The sequence below is a fragment of the Canis lupus genome, chromosome 20 (assembly GCF_003254725.2).
Source record: "Canis lupus dingo isolate Sandy chromosome 20, ASM325472v2, whole genome shotgun sequence".
NCBI classification, from domain to species: domain Eukaryota; kingdom Metazoa; phylum Chordata; class Mammalia; order Carnivora; family Canidae; genus Canis; species Canis lupus.
The window spans coordinates 46035299-46057379 of record NC_064262.1 but is presented as its reverse complement, the minus strand read 5'-3'; the positions used below and the strand labels follow the sequence as shown (position 1 = coordinate 46057379).

The 22081-nt window shown below is 49.6% G+C and overlaps 1 protein-coding gene and 1 long non-coding RNA gene across 3 annotated transcripts in view; one reads left to right on the top strand and one right to left on the bottom strand.

Annotated features, from left to right (window-relative positions):
* Nucleotides 1-980: 980 nt before the first annotated feature.
* On the bottom strand, nucleotides 981-6831 carry LOC125753193 (uncharacterized). The gene is made up of 2 exons (XR_007404383.1): nucleotides 6456-6831; nucleotides 981-2562 (listed from the first exon to the last, which is right to left on the bottom strand). It is a non-coding gene; the product is annotated as an uncharacterized LOC125753193 (long non-coding RNA).
* SIN3B (SIN3 transcription regulator family member B) overlaps nucleotides 6008-22081 on the top strand; it is a 38881-nt gene continuing 22807 nt past the window's right edge. The window contains exons 1-5 of one of the 2 annotated variants that reach the window (XM_035703620.2): nucleotides 6008-6066; nucleotides 7198-7304; nucleotides 8577-8730; nucleotides 15033-15233; nucleotides 17708-17851. In XM_035703620.2, the coding sequence (XP_035559513.1) occupies nucleotides 7282-7304; nucleotides 8577-8730; nucleotides 15033-15233; nucleotides 17708-17851 (522 nt within the window). In that variant the 5' untranslated portion in view covers nucleotides 6008-6066; nucleotides 7198-7281. Of the gene's footprint in view, nucleotides 6067-6821; nucleotides 6954-7197; nucleotides 7305-8576; nucleotides 8731-15032; nucleotides 15234-17707; nucleotides 17852-22081 lie in introns of those variants that run through there. The other variant, XM_025457932.3, reaches the window with a different exon arrangement.

Here is a 22081-nt window from a genome sequence, read left to right as displayed (position 1 = left end):
GCTCCCTGTGAAGCTGGAAGCCCCATCCCAGGACCCTAGGATCATGACCTTAGCTCAATGCAAGTGCTTAACTGACTGAGCCACCTAGATGCCCCCATGCTGATCCTGGTCTTACTTAAGCCTTGATTAGATTCAAGGGAAAAAAAATTAACAGATTTTTTTCTTAAAGATTTTTATCTATTTGAGAGAGAGAAATGTGCACATGCACGCACAAGTGGGGGGAGGGGCAAAGGGAGAGTGATAAGCAGACTCCTCGCTGAGCAAGGGGGTGGGGGGCTCAATCTCAGGACCCCAAGATCATGACTTGAGCCAAAGTGAGATGCCTAACTGACTGAGCCACCCACACTCCCCTAACGGACTTCTTTTTTTTCTTTTAAGATTTTATTTATTTATTCATGAGAGACAGAGAGAGAGGGAGAGGCAGAGACACAAGCAGAGGGAGAAGTAGGCTCCATGCAGGGAGCCCGATGTGGGACTCGATCCCGGGACTCCAGGATCACACCCTGGGCTGAAGTTGGTGCTAAACCGCTGAGCCACCCGGGCTGCCCCCTAACAGACTTTTTAAAGCAGTTTTAGTTTCACAGCAAAATTGAGTGGAAAGTACAGAGACTTCCCATATACCCCATGCCCCAACACATGTACAGGCTCCCCTTTATCAAGTGGTACCTTAGTTACACTTGATAAAAACACATTGATACATCTGTTAAAAAAGGAACAACAGGGGCCCCTGGGTGGTTCAGTCAGTGAAGCATCTGCTTTTGGCTCAGGTCATGATCCCAGGGTCCTGGGATTGAGCCCCACATTGGGCTCCCCACTCAGTGGGGAGCCTGCTTCTCCCTCTCCATCTGCCTGCTGCTCCCTCTGCTTGTGTGCTCTCTCTCGCTCTCTGTCAAATAAATAATATTTAAAAAAATAATAAAATAAAAAAGAAACAACAGGTCTGAAAGAGTCACTTGTGCTAAGTTCCACTTCAGCAAACCAACACTTAATACCAAATTTAATGGTACTTTCAGCCCTTCCCAGGACTGTAATCTTAACCAGTCGGCCTAGAATTTCCTGGTCAGCACCAGTAAGATAATCCACCTGAAGGATCCCCTCCATCCCCCAAAGAAAGGTAAGATAATCTGTCTTTTTTTGCCCCCTTCTGTCTCTAAAATCCTTCCATTTTGGGCAGCCCAGGTGGCTCAGCAGTTTGGCGCTGCCTTCAGCCCAGAGCCTGATCCTGGAGACCGGGGATTGAGTCCCACGTCGGGCTCTCTGCATGGAGCCTGCTTCTCCCTTTGCCTGTATCTCTGTGTGTCTTTCACGAATGGGTAAATAAAATCTTTAAAAAGAAAAAATCCTTCCATTTTTTTGGAAGCAGCTCCTCCGCGCTCTTGTCTGTTGGCTAGACGGGATACGGCCCAATTCATGAATCATTGAATAAAGTCAGTTTGATCTTTACATTTACTCAGTTGAATTTTGTTTTTTAACACATCATAATCACAAGGTAAATATTTTTCGAAAGACAACTTCATAAAGTATTAGTTATATATTGGTGCATAACAAAGTACCACAAACTTAGTAGCTGCATTATAATAGCCATGAATCATCTCACAGTTTCTGTGGGTTGTGAGTCCAGGCTCCCTGTGGCTGGGTTCTTTGTTCAGGGTCTCACGAGCCAGGCTGGGATCTCAGTGAAAGGCTCACAGCCCTCCTCCACACTCATTAAGGTTTTTGGCAGAACTGAGCAAATCTTTGCTGTAGGACTGTGGACCTCAGCTCCTAAAGGCTGCCTCTGTCCACAGGCATTCACGACATAGCTGGTTTCTCTTTTAAGGCAGGCAGGATCGCACCTCTCTGTTGTTTTGAGGCACTGCCCTCCAGATTGTCTTTCAAAAGATGTCCCTGATTAGGTCAGACCCACCCCAAACAATCTCCCTTCTGGTGAACTCAAAATCAGCTCAAGGGGACCTTAAGCCCACTTGCAAAATCCCTTCACCTTTGCCATGTGGTGTAACCTAGTTGCGAAAGTGACATCCATGATGCTAACAGGTCCTGCTCACACTCCAGGATGGTGGGATACACAAACCAGGGGTGAGAATCTTGGGGCCCGTTTTAGAATCCTGCCACAATATGTGATTCTGGACTCTGGAGATTTGGGTCATGAAGTTTTCCATCTGAAAAGACTCAGATTAGTTTGAAGTAGGATCTTCTGATCTTGTCTTTTTCACCTTGCCAAAATACTGTCCAAAGAAAGACCTACCTATGAATCTTACCATAATGCTATTAAGTTTGTGAAATGGTGGGAAAAATGTGTGTTGTCCTATCTAAACTGTCAACTTTAAGGTTTTTAATTTAATCTGTAGTGATGAAAACAGTAAAGAAAAAAACTTAGCATTTTTTATGCTTTATGAAAATAAGAATGAAAGATGTTTGTGTACTATTGTCCACAAACGCATGCCTACACACATACACACACACACACACACACGTGTGTACACACCCAAGAACCCAAGGTGGAACTGGCTTGTGGTTTCCTGTTCTCCAGATGAGTGAGGGCTTCCTTGGATCACACGAGATCTGTAAAAAGAATGGAAAACTAAAAGTGATTCTTGAAATGTGAATAGAATCGTACTCCTTGGAGGCTGGGAGGCATTGAGTGAGGACTCTGTGGCATGTCAAAAGCCCACACATGCAGTGGGTCCTCCTGGACGGTGACTAATAGATTGCCAGGAGGCGTTGGTGTGAGAATGACTATCCAGACATCTGGTGGCCTCAGAGGGTTCGGGTCACCTCAGCTGATGTTCTTATAGGAATTCGCTGAAACTGAGCTGAATCCCTTTCTGGGCTGGGAGCCATGACTCCTCGAGGCTTTCTTCCTCCTCACCCCCTACATCTACCCAGCACCACATTCTCTCTGCTTCACCTTCTGAATACCGCTCGCTTCCATCTCCTTCTCTCTACCTCCACTGCTCCCTTCCTGATCTAAGCCACCACCATCCTTCTAAATGATGAAACAGCCTCCCTGCACTCCCCACCCCTGGCTTCCCTCCAATCACTTCCCTGCAGAGCAGCCAGGGCATTTGCTTCCAAATTCAAAGCTGCTCAAGCAGCTCCTCGCATAAAACCCAAGCGCGATTTCTATTAGTGCTAAATGCCAAGACCAAAATTTTTAACTGATCCCATAAGGATGATAGGTTTGCCTCTTCTGGCCTCGGCACACTTACCCTGCACCTCCCCGTGCCGCGCCCCCGGCCACCTCCTGAGTCTTCTGCAGTCCTGCAACACTGGTGTCTCTGTCTCTGTCTCTCTAAGTTCAAATGCACCACATTGCTTCCAATCACAGGGCCCTTGCACAGCTGTTTCTTCTGACTTTCATGGTGAATGCCTACACACATTTTAGAACTCATCTAGAATGCCACCTCCTCCAGGAAGCCTTCCTCATCCCCTGCTAGACTGGGTTAAATCTCTGGGGTGGCAGGTGGTATTTTCCAAAAATGGTCGTGGCAATATTTCCTGTCCCCTATGCTATTCTAGAACTCAGCCACTCCCCAAGTTCTGGAGTCTGTTTGCCTCCCTTTTGAATTTGAGAGGGACTTTTTTTTTTTTTAAGATTGATTTAAGAGAGAGAGAGCAAGCATGAGCAGGAGGTGCAGGGAGAGGGAGAGAGAATCTCAAGCAAACTGTATGCTGAGTGTGGAGCCCAATGTGGGGCTCCATCTCACAACCCTGAGATCACCACCTGAGCTAAAATCAGGAGTCGGACCCCTGACTGACTGTGCCACCCAGATGCCCTGAATTTTGGGGTGAGGGGACTTTGTAATAGCCACTGTGGAAAGACTACAATGGAAATGATTCTGTGTGACTTCTGAGGCTGGATCAGAAAAGGTGATATGGCTTCCACCTGGCTTGCTCGCTCCTCTCAGGACAATCATTCTTAAATCCCAGCTGCCATGACACTCAGGGTGAAGTGGGAAAAGATGGGACTTTAGGTAGGGGAAAAAATAGGGGTCCCAACAAGGCTCTAAGGGTATTTCAGGTATCCTATTTTAGGACAGAACAAAAATAGAGATAAGGAAGAAAAATAAGAACCCCTGTCCCAACTGCTAGGGCTAAAATGTTTTTCTTTTCTTTTTTTTCTAAAATGTTTTTCTAATAACTACACTCTAGCCACAGAAAATAGGAAGTAACCACAAAATAATCAGGCCTCAAAGGAGAAGTTAACTATAAAGATTAACCAGACCTAGCAAAACATATCTATAGATCACAGACGTCACAAGAAACAAAAGACTCTCACATGATGTGTAAGCATCATGTCTAGTTCCAGACCACTGACCTAACCACTGGCAAGTTTCCTGGTAAAGTCCTAATAAAAAGACAGAGATGAAAAGCCCTCACTGGCAACCCTGTTGGGACCCCTCTCACTCCTGAAAGCTTTTCCTGTATCTTTGCTTAATAAAACTCCATCGCTTTGCTCACTTTCCTTTGTCCAAGAGATTCATTCTTCAATGCCGTGAGACAAGAACCTCACACTCCTGCTTCAAGGCTGCGTGCAGAGACCACAGGTAGATGCTTCTGGGCACAGCCATGGCATGAGTTTCAACCTACAGCCAGTAGCAACTGCCAGACATGTAAGTGAGTAAACCCTCAGAAGATTCCAGCCCCAGCCTTCCAACCACCCAGTAGACACTGAAGGGCCAGCGATGAGCTTTCCCTGCCCAGCTGCCCAAATTGCAGACTGGAAAGCAAATAAATGTCATTTTAATCCTCTAAATCTTGGGATGGTTTGGTACTCAGCCACAGTAACTGGAACATAGTAAGTATTAACCTCGTACCTTTTCTTTGAAGTATCTGTTCCAGTTCAAACTACATTTTATGTGTGTGATTATTTGATTCCTATCTTTCTGCAAACACTGAAGCCTCTCTGAGGGCAAAAGCCTTTCCTGTTTTGTTCATCATTCTAATCCTGACACGTAGCCTAGCAAATGATGGACTCCCTGGCAGCGTATTCTTAGCTTTCCCACACTTCCTCATTTGGTCATTGGTTGAATGTTCATTCATTTGATACATGTTCACTGATGTGACTCTAGGTCAGGGATTTGTGTTAGAGATGAAGCACAAAAAGGTGATGTACGGGGGATGGTGGGAAGGCTGAGAAAGTCAGTTAGGTTGTGTTTTGAAGAATGCATAGGTGTTTTCTGGGTAATGAAGAGACAGAACAGGACTTCTGACAAGGGAAATGGTGTGTGCTGATGCATGGGGCCAGGAAGCAGCCAGGCCGGGCAGGCACTGACAGAGGTTCCACACAGGTAGAGAGGGTGGGTGGGAAATTCTGCAAAAGGAGGTTCGTAAGGGCCAGGTTCTTACTAATGTAGGAAAGACTTTAGGGTTTGAAGCCAACAGCTACGAAAGGATTCTTGAGACATCTTTGGTGCAAAAAGGTGACTTTATTATTATTATTTTTTAGAGATTTTAATTATTTACTCATGAAAGACACAGAGAGAGGGAGAGGCTGAGACACAGACAGAGGGAGGGGCAGGCTCCATGCAGGGAGCCGGATGTGGGACTCTATCTCGAGTCTCCAGGATCACGCCCTAGACCAAAGGTGGCGCTAAACCGCTGAGCCACCCGGGATACCCAAAAGGTGACTTTATTAAACCATGGAGACAGACCTGTGGGCAGAAAGAGCTGCCCCAGGGTTATGAGGAATGGCTGATTATATACTTTCAGATTGGGAGGGGGTTAGGGACATCGTAAGTCTCTATGGAATGTTTGAAGCAAGGTTTCCAGGACCTTGAGGGGGCTAGCTATTGTTGGGAAGAGTAATCTGAGTCATGAGACCCTTCAGAGATATATTGCTGGGTATTATGCTTGGGGGATAATTACCAACATATATCTTGGTGCAGGCAGAGATAAAGGAAGTTTCCAAAAGAATTTTTATATGTTCAAGTAGACTTACAGGATCCTGGGAGTTGGGCTAAGATTGCTTTTTGCCTGTTAGGAAAAAGTATTACATCAACATGGAGGCAGTTGAGTCCCTAGAGGAAGGTCACTCGTCCTGTTTCAAGGACTTCTCGATGGGCTGTAAGTATTAAACACATCTAATAATTTTTCTTTTGTCTTTGTTTCCCACATCATTACGGCCTTCAATCCTGCACATAGGTGCTTAGAGTCCATCTCACAAGAAACAAAGAAGACCCTGGAGGTTTGGAAGCAGCTGTGGAATGATCCAGTGCTTTACAGCACCAGGGCTAGGAGAACTGGTTAAGAGACTCCTGAACTGTTCCACTGGGGAGATGATGGGATCAGGAACCATCAAGAACCAGTTAGCAAAAATGCACTTCACAGGGCCCCTGTGGTGCTGTGTGCCCCTGGCCCATCCTCACATCAACCTCACAAAGCAGGGGTCTACAAATATTTTTTAGCAAATATAACAGGGTCTGCACATCTTAGGGTCTATCACGGCTACTCACCTTGCTGTGGAAGCGCAAGAGTAGCCACCGATGATAGGTACACGAGTGGGTGTGCCTGTAAATTTTATTTTACAGAAATTTCACGTGTCACCAAATAGCCTTCTCTTTTGAAATTTTTCCAACTTTAAGAAATGTGAAGACCACGATGAGTTCGCTAACTGGAACCGGACAAAAAAGCAAACGGCTGGGTTTGCTCAGCCGCACTATATAAGGCGTTGGTTAGCAGTTCAATTTGGGGAGTAAGGTCCGGGAGCAAGTCCTTCCAGGGGCCACGCCCCCGCGACGTCATCGAGGCCGCGCCCCCTCCGGGGCGGAGCCTGCGCATGCGCGGCCGGCCCTCGGGCGGGGGCGGGGCGGGCCGCGGCTCCGACTTCCAACATGGCGCACGCTGGCGGCGGCGGCAGCGGCGGCGGCGGCGGCGGCCCCGCGGGCCGGGGGCTGAGCGGCGCCCGCTGGGGTCGCTCGGGCTCCGCGGGCCACGAGAAGCTGCCGGTGCACGTGAGTGCTGCCCCCGCCGTCCCTCGGGAGCCCCGTCGCCCGGCCCCCGCGGGCCGATGCCCCTCGCCCGGGCCCCGCCCGGCCCCGCCTCGGCCTCCACTCCGCACGGCCCCCGACCCCAGCCCCCTGACCCCTAACCTTGACTCCCCGGAGGCTCGGCCCGCCCCCCTCCCCGCCAGGGACCCCGGTCCTCCGTCCGCTCCTCCGCCGACCCCCGCCCACCGGGACCCTCCCCTCCCCGCAGGTGGAGGACGCCCTCACCTACCTGGACCAGGTGAAGATCCGCTTCGGCAGCGACCCCGCCACCTACAACGGCTTCCTGGAGATTATGAAGGAGTTCAAAAGCCAGAGGTACCCGCGGGACCCCTTCCCACCCCGGGGGGGCCGCCCTGGGCCGCGATCCGGCCGAGCGGGGTGCGAACCCCCATCCCGGCCCCCTCTCCGCCCCAGTCGGGTGACCTTGCGCAGGTCGTGGAACCTCTCAAGAGCCTGGGTTCCTTCCAAAAGACGGGAGCGGAGAGTACCCCCCTGTGGAGCTGTTGTGGGGATTCCTGGAAGGAGAGCGGGGATGGGGTGAGGAGACAGCAAGAGAGAAGTCCGCAAGCGCAGCAGGAGTCGGGTCCTGTCTTTACTCAAAAGGATGTTTAAAATGAATTTTGTCCATCAAGGATTTGTTTAATTAATTTAAAAAAAAATTTTAAGCACTACGTTAAAATTATTGGTCTTGGTTATTGCATGTTTTGGCACCCTCTCCCCCTTCAATCTTGTCTCCAAGGTGAGTGCCTCACCCTCGGCAACCCCCAGTCCCAGGCTTGTTGGAAAGTAATGCGCATAAAATGCTTTGTAAGGGGTCTGGCACAGAAAAAGGATTGAAAACACACCAAGCTGATTTCTGTAGGCGCACAGGAGGGTTAGAGCTAGATAGGGGACCTCAAGATCATGCCATCCATTAACCGGAGGCTTACTTTGGCTTAGAGTGGGCCAGAGGCTTGCCCAGACTAGCCTTAGGGGCAGTCAGGACTAGAACTTGGGCACTCTGACTCTTAGATTCTCAGCGGTCCCATCACCACCGTGCTGCCTCCCCCTCCCTGAGGAAATCGGGCAGGGCTGGCCTGATTTCCTTCCAGGAGAGACCAGCTAAAGCTTTGAGGGAGCCCCACTGCAGCCATGGGGACGACCCCCTGGCGTTGTGCAACCCATGCTTGCAGGGCCTTTGGTATTTATGCTTTGCCATCACTTGCTGGGATCCACACCTGTGTCATGGTTTATCACATTGCTTAGAGGGCTTTGGCCTCCTGCCACTTCTTGGAGTCCCGGACTTTCACTTGGCTCTCCTGACATTTTCAGAACAGAACGCGTGTGCTTGGAGTGTTTGGGGTAGCTGTGCCATGCAGATATCCTGTGGTTCTCCATAGGAGGGTACAGGGAGCCCGAGGCTGGCTGCTGTGGAAGTAGATGACACATAACACATTGGCTGAATCACACCGGTCACATTGCAGCGTGCTTTGTTGTCCTTCGAGAAGCTCATTATTAGGTGGCCCTGTCAAGTGAGTTGGGAGTAGATTTTGCTTTCAGTGTGCTCCCCAAGACACTCCTGCCCACTCTCGTTCTCTTTTGTTCTAGCATCGATACGCCTGGAGTCATCCGACGCGTGTCACAGCTCTTCCATGAACACCCTGACCTCATTGTTGGATTCAACGCTTTCCTTCCCCTCGGGTACAGAATAGACATTCCCAAGAATGGCAAGTTAAACATACAGTCGCCTCTATCCAGCCAGGTATGCCGCTATGGTGGTCTGAGTGAGTTGGCCCTGACATGGTGCACCCTGGTACTCAGGTACCCAGGTCAGGCAGCCCATCTTGTGTATCATCGTGTTGCTGGAAAGCCAGCGAAGATCCAGTCTTTTTCTAGACACGCTGCTCGCTTCTAGCACAGGTCAAAATAGATCAAAATACCTATCCAGCCAGCCTCTTTATCCCAAATCGATCCGTTTGGAGGATTCAGATAAGAGTGGATGTGGTTGTTTGTGTCGGGGGTATTCTCTTAGCAGTTTTATGTCCTGTCAAAATAACCACCCCCTGTCACCAGGCTCTTATCCTGAGGCGTTCCCGTGACATGCCAGGTAGGCCACACTTGTACTTCGGTATGTGGTTGCTCTGATCATCCTAGGTGCCCGCCGCAAAATAAAGTAGTTGAGATGTGTGTGTGAATAGCCGTTTTGTTGTTGCTGTGCTGCATTTAATTGCCAGCAGGGTCGGTGGCTCAGCTTAGGCTTGTGGCTTTGGCTCTTTCTGTCTCAGGTGGTGGCTCGCTGCCTCCTATATCCCTGTAGTCCCTTCTTGCCTGAGCCCACCAGACCCTCTGAGCAAACAAAAACCTTTGTGAGCTTTACTCTTATAAATTAGCCATTGCTTTTCCTCCACCTTGGCCCTGTTGCCATAAAGCCGTGCTACAGGGGGTGCTGTCTAGTGCATCTGGAGATGTTTTGTAGATTCCTGACTCCACCCACTAGGCCCTTACCCCGTGGCGACAGCCAAAAGTGTCACCAGACATTGCCAGATGACTCCTGGGAGCCATATCACCCCCATCGAGAACCACTGGTCTGCGTGAACCAGCTCTTTCAATCTCTCTGCCTCTGCTCCAGGGTTTTGGGTTTTAGAAGGGATATAAAAAAAAATCTACCACGGGAAGCGTTTTCTTGTTTCTGCCTCTGATGAAGGAGATTGCAGTTTTGTATCAATTCAAGAGTCAGATTTGGAAGGAGAACAGCCAGAGGCCATGTGACAGTGACATCCCTCTCTGAGAGGAACTCGCATGTAAATCTTGCCTTCTCTCTATGCAAGGCAAGCTCCGCCACCAGCATGTTGCCTCATTAAAGCCAAGCAGTGTGTCTCAGTTTTAAAAAGGAACTTGGAAGTGCGTGGCCACTGAACTCCAAAGAGCTTCCATTTCACATTTACACACAGAGCACCAGGATCCAGATGTAGGGCTTGTTGCTTCAGACAATGAAAGCCTTAGCGAGATTCATCTTTGGAACAATCACGGCTGAGAAGAAAAGCAGGCTCATTTACAGCAGTGTGCACGGGAGCATTTCGACAAGTCTGAACACAGGTGTGTTGTGACCATAACTCCCTTAGAGCCGAGGTTGAAGACCTCCGTCACACTCCCAAGTGATGGCCACACTCCCAACAGTTCGCCTTTCCCAACCCCTGGCTGTAGGAATAACTCAGCTTGTGGCCTGGATCTCAATGCGAACTGCGCTGTCTTCGCATTCGGAGGTGGTCACGGCCCGGGCTATTGTGCATACTCCATGTGTTAATGGACATAGCTGGACCTGACCAGTCCTTTCTCCCCCTGAATAGTAGCTACTTAACCTGGTTTTATAATCTTGCTGAAGCCCCAAAGCCACTACTTTTAGGGCCCCATTCTAACGTTGCTGACTCCATTTCTGTCTACATCAGTTGACCTGCTGAGTTTCCTGCCCTGCTTTTCAGTGCTCCGTCATGCCAGGCGTAAACAGGATGGCCTGTTGGCGTCCTGGAGTCCTTTGAAAGGCCACAGTAGCCCGATAACTTTTCAGGGCTCCCCATACACCACGCTCCGGTGATTTTTTTTGTTTTACTCATTTTTTAGCTTCTGTGTTTTGTAGTACAGCTTTTTTTTTTTTTTTTTTTTTTTTCCTATTTTTCATCTTGTGAGTCCTATCAACTCCAGGCAGGGAGGGAGTATTTAGGTGCTGAGGGAGAGATATAAGGGAAGTCCCAGGCTGTGGGGAGTCCTCGATGCAGCTTTTTCAGCCCTGGCCCATTGTTCTTGGGACCAGATTGTTCTTTTCTGGAGCAGGCTGTCCTGTGCAGTGTACGGTGCCTAGCAGCATTCCTGGACTCCACAGTCTACCCTGTGACGACCTAGAAGTATCTCCACACGTTGCTAAGTGGCCCCTGGGGGACAGAATTGGCCTCATTGAGAACGCAAGTCTAAGAGAAAGGCAGTTGTGTGCCATGATGTGGGGAGTGTGGCCACAGGAAGGCCAGGGCAGCATGTTGGGAAGAATATCACCTTGCTGGGGCTCCAGCCTCCTGAGTCAGCATCATGTTGGAGCTAGTCATCAGGCCTCAGTTGTCACACCTCTCAGAGAGCCCTCTACTCCACCCCCAGATGATTCTCGTACCACTCCCATTTTGTATATTGTAAAATCACAAAACCAGGATTTGAAATTAGAAATCCACCGCATCTTGGTCTGCCTTGCGTGGCCGACTGAGTCCAGGTCAGGCAGGCCATCCTGTCCGTCTTGTTCTCGACTGTACCCCTGTTCCGGGGTGGTGCCAGGCACGTGTTGGGAGGAGCAGGACACTGCGCAGCGGTGGGAAAGTGATGAATCTCAGCTCCCAGCTTCCGTTCAGAGCCAGCCCTGCCGCCCGGGAGCCGGCTCTTTTATGGTTGGCTAGAGCAACAGCCAGCTTGAACACAGGTAAAGAAAGGTAAAGCTTTAGATATGGCTTGGACTACAAATGACCCTTTACCTTTGGAGGCAGGCCTGCTGTGTTCTCTCTGGGGTAGCGTCATCTGGAAGTTCAGTGAGTCCCAAGTGGGTCACCTTGCATATCTGTGTCCTAGTCACTCATGGAACGGGTGTGGACCACCACCTCCTCTGTATCAGGTGCTGGGGTTTATTCAGAGTTCTTGCTCTCGGGGCACTTGCGTGTATCCTGAGATCCGGGTGGACAGATGAGGAGCATGTGAGGGGGATTAATGCTGTGAGTGAAGGCAGGGGCAGGGCATGAGGGGCTGTGGGCAGATGCTGTGTGAATGATCAGGAACCTTGCCTGTGTCTTGGGGCGGGGGGTTTCCTGGGCCGGGTCCAAGGCCTGAGGAGGCAATAAGTGGGAGTGCTTGAGAAACAGCCAAGGAGCCTGCAGGGTTGTGGGGTAATGGGAAGAAGGTAGGGGAGAGAGCCAAGGCATGGGGAACCAGTGGAGAGTTCCAGAAAGGCCACTCTGGATGCGGTCCCAGAAGTGGACTGAGGGGGCAAGAGAAGATCTGGGGGCCCGGTGCGGGGAGGGCCTGGGTGATCTAGGCAGAGTGCACAGTGGCGTGGGCCCAAGGTGGAGAGTCCGTGAAAATGGGAAGTCTGAGGAGATTCCAGGATTCCTGAGTTTCTGGGTGAAGGTGGCATCACCTGCTGGGGTGAGCAAGGCCTGGGAGCAGCAGGGGCTGCAGGGGAGCTGCTCTGTGTTTGGAATGTGCTGTTTAAAGAGGTGTCTCATGTACCAAATTGGGGCTGTGTATGGCCACTCAGAGGGTGGGCTGTGTAAGGCTGCTTTTCGGTGTCTAGGAGAATACCTTATTGTGCCTGGATTACTGGATTAGGTCACTCAGGGCAGGGACAGAAGAGAAAAGGTTGGACTGTTCTGGAAGGTTTAGAGGAGGGGTTGGCTCAGGAGCCAAAGGCAGCTTGTATTTGTATGGACAGTGGTTTTTACATTTTCCAGAGATACACTGAAAATGTTTTTAAACTGTGATTATATTCACATAACATAAATTCACCGCATGTAATTATTTTAGAGTATACAGTTCAGCGGCTTTGCACATATTTAACGATATAACCACCACCCCTAATTCCAGAACATTTTTATCACTCCAGAAAAGAAACCATATCTCACGATTCTCCTCTCCCACTGGCCACTGGCAACAATGAATCCACTTTGTCTCCGCAGATTTGCCTATTCTGGACATTTCATTTCCATGGAATCCTGTATAATTTCTTGTGTCTGGCTTCTTCGCTCAGCGTTATGGTGTCGAGGTTCATCCTCATCGTAGCCTGTGTCAGAGCTACATTCCTTTCTATAGTTGAAGAATATTCCATCATATGGATGTACCACATGTGTTTATCCATTACCCTTTGGTAGGCATTTGGGTTGTCCGCACGCCTGTTTTCAATTCTTGGGTAGATACCTAGAGGTGGAATCGCCAGGTCACGTGGTAACTATGTTTAACTTCTTGAAGAACCGCCAGCCTGTTGGCCACAGCAGCTGCACCATTACTATCTGGCCCTCTTTGCCAAACCCTGGTCTTGAGGAGATCTCTCCATCTTGTCCCGGTGCCTCAGTCCAGGGCATCGGAAGGGGTACACAGAGCTTGAAAATGCCCCCCTAGGAGTGGTGGGGAGCTCCGACACACAGCCTCCTCTGAAGCAAATCTCTGCTCCGGGGCTACTCCCTCCCCCTGCTTCTCCCTGGCTCCTTCTAGCACCTTCCTCTGCCAGACCAGCGCACCTTTAAGTAATGCAGTAATCAGCAAGAGCATCCCCAGAGGGCCTTAGGATGCATCCCACTGTCGGGGAGAAATGGTATTTAGGATTGCGGCTGTTGTGGGTTTTTGTGTCTCTGCTTGTCTCTGCTCAGACTTTATTCTAGAGTTGCCTCTGCACCACAGTTTGGGCTGAATGGTGTCCTCTCCCCAACCCCCCCACCCCAATTCATATGTTGAAATCTTAAGCCCCAGTACATCAGAATGTGACTGTTTCTGGAGACATTTGCAGAGGTAATTAAGGTAAAATGAGGCCTTTAGGTTGTCCCCTGATCCCATCTGCCTTGCGTCCTTATGAGAAGAGGAAATTTGGACATAGGGAGCAACCCACACACAGACAACTGTGTGAGGACACAGTGAGAAGATGGCCACCCACAAGCCAAGACACCTCCAGAGATAACCACCCCTGCTGAACCTTGATCTTGGACTTCAGCCTCCAGAACTGTGAGGAAATACATTTCTGTTGTGTAAGCTGCCCAGTCTGTGGCGTTTTGTTATGGCAACCCGAGCAGAATAACACACCTACCCAGGTGACAGTGAGCGTGCCCGCAAGTGTGTCTGTCATGATGATGGCTCTGCAGCTGTTTGCCTGCCATTCCCCATCCTGCTGGAGTCTTCAGGTCAGTGGTTGGTGCCCCGTGGCAAGGGGGATGGAAACACTAGGCTGTTTGTTCCTCCGTTCATCTGATGACTCACAACAATGGATGGAGCTCACTCTGCTCTGAGCATCATTCCAGGTGCTTGGGGTTATGTGAACAGAGTGGGATGTCTCCCCTCTTGGTATTTGCCATCTGGTCAGGGGTGGGCAGACAATAAAGTAAGTAAAATATGTGTTTGTCGGAAGGTGACACGCTGTGGAGAAAAATAGAGCAAGAAAGGGGCTCGAAATGCTGGGAGACAGGCCGTTTTAGTTTGGCGCCAGGTGATTCTGGAAGACATTCTGAGAAGGAGCCCTAATATCCCTAGAGCTAAGCTAGAAGGATCCCGACCAGCTCGAGAGCCAGCCACTGTGTGCGTCAGACCTGCAGGACGCCAGAGGGTTGCTCCTGACAGCCCAGTTTGGTTTGTGGGAAGTCCCCATGCATAATATTTCAGTTTGGAAACATGAACATCCCCTCCTTCAGGGGGGTGGGGTCCAGGCCCACCACAAATCAGGATTCTGGGTGCCCAGGAGACAGATGTGTGTGTCTGTTTTCGTTTTCATTTGTATGGACAGAAAAGCACACAAATGGAGGGCAGGCACCATGGACATAGGGAGCAACCCACGGTCAGGGTCTGTCTCTTCTCTTGAGTGACTTATCCTCAGCTTAGCACCAAGAGTCCTATGGTCCTAGACAACCTGGGCGGTGGGCAGCTGCCCTCACCTCCAGGGTCGCCACTTTCCCGGCGCTGCTGACAAGAGGTGTGGAAGATTTCTTTTATAAATAGCCCCAAACCTCACTCCAGAAAGGATGAAATAATCCACTTTTCACATATTTCTCCTGAATCCTCATTTTTCAAGGTATTGGGGGTCCTTCAAACTTCCATGTTCTTTGATCAGATGGAGGTGGGTTCGTGAGACTCACTCAGGATGGCACAGGCATGCGATATGGTGAGGGAGGAGTCACCTCCATGTTCTGTGTGTGCCCCCCACGCCACCGCTTCCCTCCCTCCAGACCCCCACATTCCAAGCCTTGGCTCTGCCAGCAGGGGCTCTTCCTGGGCTTTTTTCTCACATCTGTTCACGGCGGGGTCAGGACCACCAGTAACTTGCTGTCATGCTGTTGTCAGGACTCTTCGCACAACCACAGTGACTGTGCAGAGAACTTCAAGCAGCAGATGCTCTATAAGGAGGACAAGCCCCAGGTGCCCTTGGAGTCGGACTCCGTGGAGTTCAACAATGCTATTAGCTACGTGAACAAGATTAAGACTCGTTTTCTAGACCACCCAGAGATCTACAGGTCATTCCTGGAGATCCTGCACACTTACCAGGTAGGAGGCCTCACATGATGGTGGTGCTGCCATTGTCCCCACTGTCCGTGTGCATCTCCAGTGTCCACATTTCCTGGTCTGAATTCATGACAGCATGTAAAATTCCAATTTGCTTTTTTGTTGTTGTTTTCTTTTTTCTTTTTTTTTTTTTTTCTTTTTTTAACATGATAAAGTATACATAACCTAGAACTTAAGTGCCCAGTTTGGTGGCATTGAAGTACACTGATGTGCAACCTTCCCCACCGTCCATCCCCAGAATTGCTTGTCTTATAAAACCAAGACTCAGTCCCGGTTAAACACTAACTCCCCTAGCCCCTGGCTCCCACCATCCTCCTTCCCGTCTCTGGGGATTTGACAACTCAGAGGCCCTCCTATAAGCAGGATCAGATGGTATTTGTCCTTTTGTGTCTGGCTTCTTTCATTCACTATGATGTCCTCAAGGTTTGTCATTGCGTTGCCTGGGTCAGAGTTTCATTTCTTTTTAAGGCTAAAGAATATTCCATGGCACAGATGCACCACTTGTGTTTATCCGTTCACCCATTGATGGACACCAGGGTTTCTCCCATGTTTTGGCTCTCCAGAATAACGCTGCTGTGAACACGGGCATACAGATACCTCTTGGAGTTGGTTTCATTAGGATTTTAATTGGCTCTTTGAGGCACCTCTATATCCAAGAAGTACTAGGAAACACACAGCACAGGGATTTAAAAAGAACCTAAGAAGGTGGTGGTCTTTTTATAAGACAGCTCCGTTAATGTTTTGACAACACAGCTACCCTCTGTTTATGCTGATTACAAGTGGGCCATGTGCCAGGTGGTGGGGCAAAGGGGATCAGTGGCTGCTGCTTAGTTCGGTCTGGAGGTGGAAGAGACTTAGAGGTGGTTGGGGTGGGAAAGAAGAGAAGCATGTAGAAGTATGTCGGATTGATGGTTGCCAACTCTGACCAGGGGCCAGGGGAGGGGGTGTCAGGAAGGGGAGATTCAGCTTGAATCCTGAGAAATCAGAACTATCAGGCAGGTAAGTACAGACAAAGGATGGACTTAGTGCTGGGAACAGCTTGTGCAAAGTCCCAGGGGTCAGAGCGGACAGCTTCAGGGGACCTGAGGAGGGGGAGGGAGACATCAAGGGCTCTTGATGGGTTGTCTCATTCTCTTTACGGCCATAGAGTGGGAGGGAGTCTCCGGATTTGCGCTTTGGGGGAGCCCTGGCACCACCACTCTTGCTCTGTCACAGTCTTGGTGTAAGGTTGACCGGGATTTCTTTCTTTCTTTTTCTTTCTTTCTTTCTTTCTTTCTTTCTTTCTTTCGTTCTTTCGTTCTTTCGTTCTTTCGTTCTTTCGTTCTTTCATTCTTTCTTCCTTTCCTTCCCTTTCCTTCCTTCCTTCCTTCCTTCCTTCCTTCCTTCCTTCCTTCCTTCCTTCCTTCCTTCCTTCCTTCCTTCTTTCTGAAACGCCTGGGTATCTCAGTGGTTGAGCATCTGCCTTCAGCTCAGGGTGTTATCCCAGGGTGAGTTCCACATTGGGCTCACTGCAGGGAGCCTGCTTCTTCTGCCTATGTCTCTGCCTATGTCTCTCATGAATAAATAAAATCTTTTTTTTTTTTTAAGATTTTATTTGTTTGACAGAGGGAGAGAGAGCACAAGCAGGGAGTGATAGGCAGAGGGAAAGGGAGAAGCAGGCTCCCCACTGAGCAGGAAGCCCAATGTGGGGCCTGATCTTGGGACCCTGGGACCATGACCTGAGCCAAAGGCAGATGCCTAACTGACTAAGCTCCCCAGGTGCCCCTATAGGGACTTATTTCTTTTTTTTTCTTTTTCTTTTTTTTTTTTTAGGGACTTATTTCTAATGGTCATCCTGAGTTCTGCTTGCTATTTCCTGCCCTCCTGACTTGGGTCCCCTTGGGTCCTCATCTTTTTGCTTTAAGCTCTGGGTTAGGCCACCTTCCTTCAAGTCTCGGGGTCTTTATGACTCTGGGTGGACAGGCCTTGTCTTGGTAGTCCCTTTGCTTCCCTCTTTACCCTATTTCCATCAAGACCCAGTGTCAGCTCCATGCTCCCCTCTGCCTGTCCAGCAAAAAACACCCCCTTCATCCTTGTGAGGGTGGTGGGTCTGTCACTGACCTTGTACTTCCCCAGCCTCTGATTGAGGACACACAGGACTGAGGCCAGATAACTCCATGACTATGCCTCTGCCCACGTCCCCTCTACCCTTCACATAAACCCCATCTGTGGCCCAGACTCAGGCTGTGTTGGGGGGTGGGACCAGCACAGAAGCACACAGGGCACCCCAAGTTGTTAGCAGGGCGGTAGACAGGGTTCCTTTCTCCTAGTGGTGGCGGTCATGGGGTCTGCCCACCGGTTCCCTGTTTCGTGAGTTGTCCCTCCGTCTCCTTCACAGTGGGATGCCTGAATGTCACAGCCTGGGGTGCCTCGTTCCTTGACTAATGACTCATTTTCCCTTTCCCAAAAATTGGCAGAAGGAGCAGCTGAGCACAAAGGGCCGGCCATTCCGTGGCATGTCTGAAGAGGAGGTGTTTACTGAGGTGGCCAACCTCTTCCGGGGCCAGGAGGACCTGCTGTCCGAGTTTGGACAGTTCCTACCAGAAGCCAAGCGGTCCCTGGTGAGTACTGAGTGTCCATTGTGGCCCGAGGGCCACTGCCTTCTCAGCCGGGATGCTGCTGCTTGGGGCAGCCTCAAAGACCAGGCCAGGCTTCTCTGTCCGCCAAGACACACTGGATTCCCCCAGAAGCCACACAGCGTGCAGACACCCATAGCACACCCCTCCCCCCCAGTTCAGGCTTACCTCCATGTGTTGCTAGAGAGATCCTGAGGAGGGCTTCTCTTGATAGATGGTATCCAGGTGGTAAGGGCTGGTGGGGAGGTGGAGAGTATCCTGCTGTGGAGACCCGGTTGTAACCAGTACCCTATGGGGAGGTGTAGGTGGGGGCGGCCTGAGGCTTGTCAATGACTGTGGGGTGACGACAAAGGACAGAGAATGTGAGGAGGGGCCTGCAGTGGTGAGGTTGGGGGTGCAGACTGCATCATCAGCCCTTCATCACACCCCCCCAATCATGGCCTGAGGCCTGTTGGGTGGCACTATCCATGTCCTCTTTCCATGTTATTTTCTACAAACGTTAAGACTTTCTTAAAAATTGACATAAAGTTCACATAACGTTGAATACCTTAAAGTATACAGCTCAGTGGCATTTAGTACATCAGAGTGTTGTGCAACCAGTACTTCTCTCTTGTTCCAGAACATTTTCATCACCACAGAGGGCACTCTGTCTCCATGAGTGGTCATTTGTCATTTCCCCTCCCCCAGCCCCTGGCAACCACTAATCTGGATCTGTCTTTGTAGATTGACCCGTTCTGCACATTTCATATAAATAAGATCCTACATCATGTGGCCTTTAGTGTCTGGCTTTGCTTAGCATAACGTTTTTGAGGTTCATCCACATCGTAGCATGTGCATCAGTACCTTGCTCCTTTTTATGGCTAAGTAATATTCCTTTGTGTGGATGGACCACGTTTTGCTTTTCCAGCCATCCATTAGTGGACATTTGGGCTGTTTCTTTTTGCTGATTGTGAATGCTGCTGCTCTGAACATGCATACAGGAGGATTTGTTTGAATCTGTTTTCAGTTCTTTTGAGTCTATACCTAGGAGTGGAGTTGCTGAGTCATATGGTGACTGACTCTGTGTTTAACTTTTTGAGGAACTGCCGGATTGTTTTTCACAGCAGCTGCGCCATCTTCTGTTCTCACTAGCAGTGTATCTCACGTTGTCACCAACACTTGGTGTTTTGTTTTGTTTTTAAATTATGACATGGTCATTGTGAAGTTCTATCTCATTGTGGTTTTGCTTTCCATTTCCCGGATGACTAATGATACTGAGCATCAGTATCTCATGTGCCTGTTGGCCATTTGTATGCCTTCTTTGGAGAAATGTCTAAGTCCTTTGCCCATGTTTTAGTTCCTTTATTATTGTGCTGTAAGGGTTCTATATATATTCTGGATACTAGGTCCTTATTAAAATTTTTTCTCCTTTTTGTAGGTTGTCTTTTCACTTTCTTATTAGTATCCTTTAGTGCACACTAGTTTTTAGTTCTAATCAGATCCAATTATCTATTTTTTCTTTTGTTGCTCATGCTTTTAGTGTCTCAGAACCTATGCCAGATCCTGAGGACAGGAAGGTTTCTCCCTGTGTTTTCCTCTAAAAGTTTTTATAATTTTAGCTTTCATAGTTCGGTCATTGATGATTTTGAGTTAATTTTTTTTTTGTATATGGTGTGAGGTAGGGATCCAACTTCATTCCTTTGTGAGTGGAGATTCCAGTTTTCCCCGCACCATTTATTGAAGCGATTTTTCAATGGGGATGGTCCTGGCACCCTTGTTGAAAACCAGTTGACTATAGTTGTATGGATTTATTTCTGGACTGTTCAGTTCTATCCACTGATCCCCATGTCTCTCCTTAGGCCAGCACCACACTGTCTTGATTACTGTAACTTTGTAAGTTTGAAATGAAGAAATTATTTGAATTGGGTTCTTTTTCAAGATTATTTTGGCTAATTCCATATGAATTTGAAGATCAGTTTTTCCTTTTCTGCAACCAAAAAAGAAAAAAAAAAAAAGGAAAAAGCCATTGGGATTTTGATAGGGATTGCATTGAATCTTTAGATTGCTTTGGGAAATATTGCCATCTTGACAATGTTAAGTTTTCTGAACCTTGAATACGAAGCATCTTTCCATTTATTTAAATCTTATTTAATTTCTTTCAGCAGCATTTTGTGGGTTTTGATATACATGTCTTGCACCTCCTCAGTTAAATTTATTCCCAAATACCTTATACTTTTTTCTTAATTTCATTTTTGGACTGTTCATCATGAGTGTGTACAAATACTGCTGATTTTACTTGTGTTGATTGTGTGCCCTGTGACGTTGCTGAGTCTGTTATATTTGCTGGGATTTTCTATATACATGATACCATGCCATCTGCTAATAGATAGTTTCCCTTCTTCTTTTCCAATTTGAATGCCTTTTATTCTTTTTCTTGGCCTAATTGCTGTGGTGGAGCCTCTAGTACTGAGTTGAATGGAAGTGGTGAGAGCAAGCATCTTTGTCTTGTTCCCAATCTGAGAGGAAAAGCTTTCCATCTTCCACTTGAGTGTGCTGGGAGCTGTCGGCTTTTCATTAACAGCCTTAACCAGATTGAAGAAAGACCCTTTTCTTCCTAGTTTGTTGACTCTTCATTTCGCCTTTTTGTTCCTCTCTGCTTTGGATGTTGACTTGGGGCCTGCACACATGAGAGATCTCTCCCTTACCCCACCATAGTGCATCACTGCCACCTCTCCCAGGTCTTGCTTCTAAATGAAGATACAGTGGGGGCCAGGGCTGGGGGCCCCAGTCTCAAAGGAGGAGGGGCATGGCAGGAGAGGCACAGGAATCTGGGTTTGGATACCATCAAGAATCACCTGGCCTTCCTGTGCCCATGAGTGCCCCTCTAAGTTTGGGTGTCACCCAGAAACACTTCCTGACTCAAGCTCTGTGTCTCTCTCCATGGTGTTGACCTCAAGTCCTGGAGCTGTCCTTCAGTCTGCCTGGAGCTTTGGGTGTCCCCAGGGGAGCCACAGGGCTAGGAAGAACCCAGGAGCACAGTCTCAGCCTCCGCAGGCACTCAGGAGGGCTTGAACCAGCCATCTCACTCACCTCCCGGGCCTCATTTCCTTCTGTCTCACAGGGGATCCAAGGCCTTCCTGATCAGACTTGGTGAGCTGTCATCCCCTAAGTGCTTCGTGCTCAGCCCAGCACATGTGTAGTGCTCTAGAAAGAGCAGCTGTGATTGTTCAGGAAAAGCAGGCATAGGCTCCAGTGCCAATGTTGTCCTTGTTCCTCCCCCACCGCCCCCACAAGTATCCAACCAAGCAACCAGGCCCCGCTCTGCCTCCCCAGAACCAGTCAGCCTGCTGCCTGGCCTGCAGGAGGCCCCTGGGGAGTACCTAGGGAGGAGAGCACAGCCATCCTGTGTAATTCCCAGCCCCCTCCCCCAGGGCCAAAGAGCTCATCTCCACCACAGACAGCTGCGCTCAGCAGACCCCACCTCCTTGTGCCCCCACCCTCGCATCTATTCTCAGCCCCATGTATCTCTTTGAAGCACAGCATCCCTCCTTGGGCTCAGCTCCCCTTTTCCAAATAATGTCCTGTGCAGTCCTGGCATCACTCCCATTCCTTTCTCTGCTTGCCAGAGAGCCTCCTAGCTGGGTCCAGGAGCCACAGAGACGAGGAGCAGAGGAGCCTCACCGCCTCCCACCCACTGCATACCTTTGTGTTGGTGTGACCTGAGGTGTACTTGAGGGCTCTGGGGCCTCCGTGTCCTCAGTAGCTTGAGGTGAGCGCTGCTGCAGGCCTGCTAGCTCTGACTCACCCCCTCTCAGGGCACGCTTGCTGGGCTCTCTGCCTGTCATCCTGGATCTGCATCTTACATCTGGGTTCCAGCCTCTTTGATGGCAGCTCTTTTCCTGAACCCTGCCCTCGCTGGGGGCAGCACAGCAGGCAGGGGCAGCCCGCCCTGGCCGAGTCCCGGGGCAGATTTCTCCGTTCTGGCCCTCTTTCCACACACACCATGGAGGCTGAAGAGAGCAGCCCCGCCTGGACAGGAGGTGGGGGGTGCAGTACCTAAAGGGGTACTGCAGGTCACCTGCAGGTGAGGGGCCCTGGCAGGTCACCTGCCCGAGCCTCCGTTCCTCATCCAGGAAGTGACCAAAGAGGATGTCTCCCCCTTAGCTGGCTGGAAGGTTCCTCGGCAAAGTGCTTGGCCTGGGTGAGCCAGGGGCTGTGAGCGGAGCCATGCCTCTG